Consider the following 8,765-nt stretch of genomic DNA (forward strand, 5'->3'; position numbering starts at 1 on the left):
GCCACCAGAAATCTCAGCAGCAGGAAGTCGGCAGAGAACTGATGAACAAAGCTCCAGCGGTACGATCATCTGTGGGATGGGACCCTACTAAACATGTTACTAATTAAAAACTGAGCTGCCATCCAGGCTAGCCCACGCTAGGTCTAAAATTCAGCCAGCAAAAACAACATATAGTTACTTTTATGCCATCCAGTGTAAAGTAATTATGACCCAGGAAGTGGTGAGTTCAGATGACGTCAATATGAGGTGACTTTGGTTTGGGGGCGGGGGGGCTGCAGGAGATCGCTGTTTGCATCCCGCATTACTGCTTTGTTTATCTCCATGATGACAAAGGTTGAGAAGCTTTAAGGTGGTACTAACTTAATACTCAAGTGGTCATTTTAACCCAAACCATGATCTTTCCCAAATCCTAAACAAGTGTTTTTTGGGCCTAAACCAGACCAGACCACAGCATTGTCCAAATCATAATCATTTTTAAAAAGTGGTTGTAGTGTTTTTGGAAAGCTACATATTACTCTACTATGGGTCATTCTGTGGTGGAGGTATAATCGTTCTATGTGGTTGTTTTTATGATGGTGATGTAAGCAGGGGTGCAGAAGTTAGGTCATGTGCACCAGAAATATACTGGCAACTTTAAATGAGATTTCCTTCTTATTCTGAGACTCCACTGAAATATCTTTGCATGATTCACAGTTAAAACAACTTCTTATTTATCTTTTATTGGCCCTTTATGCAGCCCCTCTGTTTGAATCAGGCTGTACGAGCTTCTGTCTCTTTATACATGCTGGAGTCCGATTTCAATCCAAAACATGCAAAGACAATGCAAAACACCACTAGATCAACCATAGCAACAAAGACTATAGAACGAACAGCCGTTTGCGTCCACGTATGAACAATTTCATGTCATCATGAGGAGGAAGTAGAGATAATATTACAAAGAGACCTGCAGGGAGCATTTTTACATATGTTCACCTCAGGTTTTGGAACTTCTACAATGCATAAAATAGACATCTGATATTATAACAGTAAAATATAACAGGAAATCACAAAAAGCATGTTAGGTCTCCTTTGAGGACTCAGTGGATATTTGCCTTGATGGCTCAATCTGATAATGCATTAAATGCAATGCTCGCTCTTTACTCTGCTAGTCATATTGTTTTATAAGTACTGGATTTATAACCCGTGGAGGAGAGAGTGATTATGTCTGGGTTTTTCCACAGTAATTTAGAGAAGAGAAGTGTCAAAGTCCACAAGCATCAGACTGTTGTAACCTCCTGTCATGAACTGGCTGTTTTTAAGGATGTACTGTGTTTGAGTTTCAGTTTACCAGAGTCTGGCACTGTCTGCGACTATTTTATCATCTTTTATCATCAGGTTCGATAGGTGATATCTAGAAATCTACAACTGTTGATGCCAAATTGGGTGTTGATCAAATGTTTGTTGAAATGTATGAACCTGCAGGTTAATGGTTCCTAAAACAGCTTGTGGTGTAAATTTCGTGGTACGATGCACGATAAAACAGACCCACATTCAGTTCTGCATACAGAGTTACATTCTCTAAAAACCTTTCTGGAGAGTCTCAGTTTGAAATCATCACATTTTCTCTCCTCATCCTGTGTGTAAACTTTAAGTCACCTATATGTGGCCGTACCTGAGATTTCGGACCAGGCTGTGCTTCTGAGGTAGATCCAAGAAGTCAACTAGGAAGTTCATTCGTGCCTGCGTGTCCTTCGACGTCAGGCCGTGGATTCGTCCGAAGAAGGTCAGCGTATCACTGATGGTGAACTCATTGTACAGAGCCAGCTCCTGCGCAACACACATGCAACCATGTTTTATTTTTTGAAAGACATCACAGCCTTGAATGTATCAGCGAAAACAGGATTTTAGCTACAGCAGCTTTTTTATCCCCCATCATGTACCTCATGTTACTCCACAAATATACTAGTAACTGATGAGTGAAGCATCAAACTACAAACCCACCATCTCTACACTTCTCTTCTTCATAAGGAGGAAAGGTTTCTCTATAATACACTTTTTTTCATTAAAGAGAAAAAGCCAGACAACTGTTCAAAAACTTCACATCTTTGCTTCCAATTCTTGACTTCCTTGTCTAGTCTCATGATATTTTTCCAATTGTTCTTTTGTTGATAAATTGATTCATGGAATTTATAATAGTGTCTAATAACCACTGAATTCATAATGTAATCCACAACACAATACAACAGATCTGCATGTGAGCTGCTGCTGCCTTCTGAGCACGTATGCATAAACCTTTGACTTTTCTTAATACCTTCAACACCGAAAGGATTACAGTCCAGATTTCCTGTGAAAATATTCAACCTTGAGGAATTAAGGGGTCAAAAAATGATCCATATGCACATTTCACTTTATTAATAAATCATGCTACCCTCTCTGTTCGAGTCAAAGTTACATGACATGCACAACACAAGCCAAGTTCACCACAACAGCATAACAGTTGCACTATGGGAACATGTGCAGTGTCACATTTCGTCTTCTCTGGGTCACAGATCGCTTCCTACAGGGACGAATGCTCAGGGTTTCACACAGTGGACGCATGCCGTGTGTGTTATCGGTCTCATCAGGTATCCACTCTGACAGTAATGAGACACACTCAGCTACAGGTCACTGACTTAAACAGAAGCTAAATGAAAGATGCCCCAGAGCAAAGCAACTAATCCAACAGTTTTGGCTGTAATGAGCAGCTCTTTGATGGTAATGTGAGGAGAGAATTTTCTTTAGAGAGCATGCACACTCAAAAAGCTTTCTTTGGACAAACAAAGGTTAAAATGTGAACTACGAGACAAAGTAATTGGGCTTTATGCAAACAGAGTGCTGCGAAGAATTTCATGGGGAATCTATATGCTTTTAAAAAGCAATTTGAGGACTATTTACATCCTTTTCAACTCTACTTAGACCTGAACTGAGTTTAACATCAGATTAGCAACTAAAATATTAAGGAAAAAAGGTTTCTCACTGAACATAAAGCTCAGAAAAAGGACAAAAGGAAGTCAATTTATAGACAAAAATGACTTTGTTGTATGTTAAAAGCCTTGAATACATTTTATAGGGTGATTATTTTCCTTATTGCTTAATCTGCAAATGATTTTATCAGTTAATATTTTGATCTTTTGTGTTGTTTTTACCAACCAACAGTCCAAAACTCATTTAATGTACTTTATTTAAGGAACTAGAAGCTGATTCTTCTTATTTAAATTGACTAAATCATTAATCAACTAATTGCGCCAACTCTAAATTTATGGATAATGATTTACCTTTGAGTATATTTTTACACATGAACAACTTACACCTTCCATATTACACCTTAAAATGTGAAAAACAAATCTCATATGTGTTGTTCACCTGCGGCATGTATCCGACCTTCTTCCCTGGGATGTCATGACCAGGAAATGCGGGCGGCTTTCCCAACACGGTGATGTGACCCCGTGAAATTTTCAGAGTTCCCACAATACATTTCAGCAGCGTGGTTTTCCCACATCCACTGGGGCCCAAAAGACCATAACTGCAACACACAATCAAGAGCAGTTCAGGTAAAACATGAAGGATCTTTTGTCATGAAACCAGTACACCATGTTCAAGACACTGCAGTGGACATAGCAGAGCACAACAACAGAGAACATACAGTAGATCAAAGTTTATGGAAGCATCTAAATATAACCAGATTATTGTATTAGGTGCAGACAGTGTGACAGAATTGCATACCAGTGCTTTAAAGAGACATACAGATAGATAGTGTAAATAACTGTCACAGCAGAAACTCACATTATACTGGGGTGAGCTACCTTCATAGAAACTGGTACTGTACTTTTATCCAGAATATCTCACTCAAGACACTTAAATAATTATACATATCTTCCTTCAGGCCACCTAACTCTTCGCTAACCCCATACCAAGGTTCAAATTGAAATTTCATAATACCAAAAGACACACATCTGTATAAAAACATTCACATAACCATACAGACATTTCACAAGCCATACAAATATTTCAAATAAAATAAGTAGGAAAATAATTTACTTTTTTTAGTGTACCCTCAACCTGCATCATACATTTTAGCATCAGTTATGTCTTTAAAGGAATACTTTGACATATTTATTTCCAAGCTTAAATGAGGGGATCAATACTACTCTCTTGTCTGTGCGTTAAGTAGGAAGCTGTGAGATGGTTAGCTTAGCTTAGCTTAGCATAAAGACTGGAAGTAGCTGGAAACAGCTAGCATGGTTCTCACCAAAGTTTAAAAATATGCTAATTAACATGCTCTATCATGTTTATTCAATCACTACACAAACAGACATATAAAAGCTACACATTTGAGGTTTTAGAAGGAGTTACTTTGTGTATTTCAAACCAGAAAACTGAGGAATAAAATACACATTACCAGAGACATTTTTTGTATTTTTGTATTTTCTTTAAATATTCTTCTTCTTTTAAGCGGATTCAAGAATTATTTTGCATTTGTATTGAACTAAAAAAAAGAAAAACACATTGCTACAGTTTCTCTGTGTGCATTCCAGGTGTAACAATCAGCTTTATTATCTCACACATTTCCGGCCTGTGTATAATGTGAGAAAAAACACAGACATAAACTATTTCTGACAGAAGGTTTCGGATTTTTCCTCAATCTTCATCATCTCATGTGTCACTTAGGGAAAGCAGGTATGTGTAAGAATAGTATGAAGCTCATGTGCAGGGAAATGACAAAGAAGGATGACAGATGACTATGAAAAAGCTCTCAGGCACTTAGAGCTGGACTACAGAATACCTTTAACATAATTAACAGCTTCAGCTCTCCAAAAAGTAGCTCTGGCTGTCTTTGGGTGATGAAATATTCCAGTTTCAGCTTTCAGGAGTCAAACAAAGAGGATTTACTAAAGATAAACCTGACTCTGTCTGTCAGGAAATTGAAATTTTGGCAACTGATCTGTCAGCAGATACATAACAAAGGAAAAGGTGAGTAGACTTGTCAGCCTGGTCCTGGACACCTCACCCCAGAATGCCTGCCTCATTTGCATGTTGAGAAAACATCTACTGACTGGGAGGAGAAGGACAAGTACGCTGCTTGTGTCCGGCATTAACATGCGTCCTGGGTGATCCGATCACAAGTGGACAGCTCTGAGTACATCGGTTCACACTTGGCTGTAAAAAGCATCTCCACATGCGTCCTGAGTGACCACTTGTGATCGGATCTTACTTCTGCGCTCTTAATGCAAATAAGCACATATATCATTTCCGTTTGCAATTTCTTACTAAAATGTGTTGTTGTTTTCAACCGTCGGGAGGCAGCAATAAACTAGTCTGTTGGAAATTAAAAGAAGAAGAAGCTTTAAAAGACCTTTGGCCCAAATGGAAATCAGACAGCATGATTTGTATGTACTCCATTCACAAGAATCCATTTTGACGGCTGTTGAGGCTTCTTCTCCCTCTTGTTTCACACTTTAATACAATGCCAGTGGTGCACAAATGAGGCGGATCTTCAGTGTGATCCAGGACACATTCGAGTACGCAGCCCAGACCACCTCCAAATGCGGTCTGACCAATGGGATCTCAAATTGTCCATATTTGGGTATGGATCCCCTAAGACATATTTTAATGCCAGGCATAAACAGGGCCTTTTAGAGCAACAGGAGGTAAAGTGGAAGAGTTTTTAAAATATCTATAACAATGTGTCTCTCAATAAATAAAGCTGTAGTCAGAATTTTAAGCATTTCTTTTATTGGTCTTTTTCTTATTTCCTCTTTTGCTTTGTTTAATCCTGTTTCACATTGCAAGGCCAAATGTGAACCTGACCTAAACTAACTCTCATTTGATGCTGGGTTTAGTTTTGACAAATCGATGAAGAGAAAGATATTTTACCAATCATGACAAACAGTCTGAAATCACAGCCACGATGAAAGATTTGACTCCACTCACATGTGTCCCTGCGGCACAGTCAGGTTGAGGTTGCTGAGGACCTTCAGTTTGCCGTACGACCTGCACACATCTTGGCACCGGATCGCGAAATCCTCCTGTCCAGCAGGCAGGGGAGCCTCCAGATCAGCCTTCATATTCACCTCCTTCAGCTAAAAGAGAGATGATGAAAAACACTGTAAACTTTCTTCTGCTGATTATTTTTCAGATGTCGCACATGTTCTTCACTATTTACTATAAGTGTCATATGCACATACATTATGAGGGCTTATGATGACTCTTGAGCCTCAAAGTGTTGAACTGTCTGACTACTTAAGACAATAGAAAGTATTGAATATTGGTTGGAAGAATGGATGAATGTATTTAAGAGGTTCAACCATATATTCTTCCTCCAAGAAGCCAGGTTTTATAGAGGAATGAATCCAGTGTCTATCCTGTGATAATATTACTTTGGTAAACAGATTAAAATGACATTATAAATACTGTACGTGTTTGGCAGTTTCAAGCATGACATGTTACACTCCTGATAAACCACCAAAAACACACCAAAAGTAAATCACAAAATCCTAAATATTAAACTAAATGTTATTGAGAGCTGCAACAATTAGTTGATTAATAATGACAAGGAATTAATCTGCAATTATTTTGGTAATCGGATAATCGTTTTAGTCATTTTTTAAGGATTGCGCTAAAAAAAAAGTCGCACCTCTGAATGTGAGGATTAAAACTTTTTGTGTTGTACATGATAGTAAACTAAATATCTTATTTTTCACTATTTTCTGACATTTTATAGACAAAAAGATTAACTCACAGATCAAGAAAGTGATCATAAGGTTAATTGATAACAACAATAACGGTTAGACGCAGCCCAAATGTTATCATAAATTGCAGATTGTAACATGAAGCACAATCAGGCCTTTGTTATTTCTGCTGCACTGAAACATATCAACAAGTCTAATTTAACCATGAATGTTGTGAATCCTTATATTCCTGTAAAGTTAACAAGACAATCAGCAGACGAACATACATCGCATTTAGTGTTCAGCATTTAAATACAAGGTGTGTTCAAGCAGTATCAGATGTAGAGTAAGAACAAAAAAACAACCTTCTGGTGTAAATCTTTGAAGGGAAACACTGCATTAAACTACAACTCAGACATTTTCTTCCTTTGCGAGACAGACATGTGTAGCTCCATCACTAGGAGTAGTGCTTTAACCAGGCTTTAGGGCAAGCAGCTGAAAAAGAATGCAAACCATTCATCTGTGTAAGCCAGTCATCAAACCACTGAGGGAGGTGACCAGATTAGTCTGTTATTTATTCAACAATGCGAGCGGAGAGAGAAACTAGTTTGCCCTTAACCTCAAAAGTCATCAAATTAATGCCACTTTTGGCTCAAACAACATGTCAGAAAAAGCCCTCTCGTGCTCTGATATTCCCAGCAGTGTTTTCTCTGCATCTCGTCAAGCTTCATTCAGCAGACAAAGTATTTGGGTCGTAATACAATTCTTTGCCCAGTAATCTCTAATAACAGCCTTCTTTCACGGGTTTCCCCCGGTCTGACTAACTCCCTCCTTTAATCCAGCATCTCTCATTTTCCAGCGCGGAGATTAGGGAGATTGCATTGCGTAATCAGTTGGCCTCACCTTTGGCATTATAGCCTACATCTGTAAAAATATACAGACTAGAATATCACTAAAATAGATCTCAACCTCATTGTGTGTGAATTAGCCTGTGGTTGCTGGACGTTGTCATCATTTCAGATGACATGCTGATTTTAAACCCAGTTAAGATCCATCAGTGAAATCTGAGACAACACTTGTTTACTCGTCTACGGGAAAACACACTGATAGGAATCAAGCTGATGGACAAGAAGTCAGCAAGTTTGAGCAAAACTCACCCCAAGAAGATGAAGACGAAATGTAGAAGTGGAGAGGATGAAGAGTGGCTGATGAGTGTGTCTAGAGGCTGAAGACAACAACTAAAAAGCACGTGAACGTCAGCTGACACAGTCATCTCAGTGCTTTAATGCAAAGTGGAAGAACAAGTTCGGGACCCACTGAGACTTGATGAAAACACACACACACACACACACACAAACACGCCCTCCTCCACTGCCTGTAACAGGTGGCTTTACTCCACTCCATGTTTACATTATTGACAGGAAATATCATTTTCATCTTGTAAAATCGATTAGTTGTTGTAGCCATTTGTAAAAGACTGTAACAGCTTCACATAATTTGCTACTCATTGTTTCGTGTCATAACAATATTAATATGTTGATATTTATATGCATGAACCCAGCTGAAAACACCACTTTGGTGCTGCTTAATGATTAATCCAAAAGCAGAGCTGATAGAAAGAGTTGCCATAGTCGCAGCCCTCTTATCTAACCGACAGTATTGATGACCAGGCCTGTATAGAGAAAAGTCGTTTTGCCTCTGCAGGCTCCTCTGGGTGCATACTTTCCTCTGATGATGATCACAACACAGCTTTCATTTTCATTCATACTCGTGCTCTGCTCTGGTGATCAGGAAGAATTCATAACTTGCCTGCCAAGTTAAAGCCAACTTCCGTCCCCGCCAAGTGGAAGAAAACGGGCTGGACAAGCGCGCACAAATCTCTCCGGATTCAACAGCAAACGCGACGAGCGAGACGCTTTCCCGAGTCGACACTGCTAAAGAATGGCATGACTGTCGAGGTTATTTATAAGCTGAGCCTCGGTAGCCTACATCCATCGACCAGCTGCTGCACTTTCACTTCTCTCTTCACATCAGTGCGTCAATGAGAGCTGCAGCAGCAAATGTGCACGGCGCTCTCCT

General features: G+C 39.1%; 1 protein-coding gene across 1 annotated transcript in view; it reads right to left on the reverse strand.

Annotated features, from left to right (window-relative positions):
• Nucleotides 1–8,500, reverse strand: part of abch1 (ATP-binding cassette, sub-family H, member 1) — a 32,350-nt gene extending 23,850 nt beyond the window's left edge. Inside the window, exons 1-4 of the mRNA XM_053332885.1 lie at nucleotides 8,496–8,500; nucleotides 5,950–6,098; nucleotides 3,382–3,541; nucleotides 1,652–1,806 (exon numbers count right to left, since the gene is read on the reverse strand). Coding sequence (XP_053188860.1) covers nucleotides 1,652–1,806; nucleotides 3,382–3,541; nucleotides 5,950–6,083 — 449 coding nt within the window. The 5' untranslated portion in view covers nucleotides 6,084–6,098; nucleotides 8,496–8,500. The remainder of the gene's footprint in view (nucleotides 1–1,651; nucleotides 1,807–3,381; nucleotides 3,542–5,949; nucleotides 6,099–8,495) is intronic.
• Nucleotides 8,501–8,765: the final 265 nt, after the last annotated feature.

The sequence above is a fragment of the Scomber japonicus genome, chromosome 14 (assembly GCF_027409825.1).
Source record: "Scomber japonicus isolate fScoJap1 chromosome 14, fScoJap1.pri, whole genome shotgun sequence".
Lineage (NCBI taxonomy): Eukaryota > Metazoa > Chordata > Actinopteri > Scombriformes > Scombridae > Scomber > Scomber japonicus.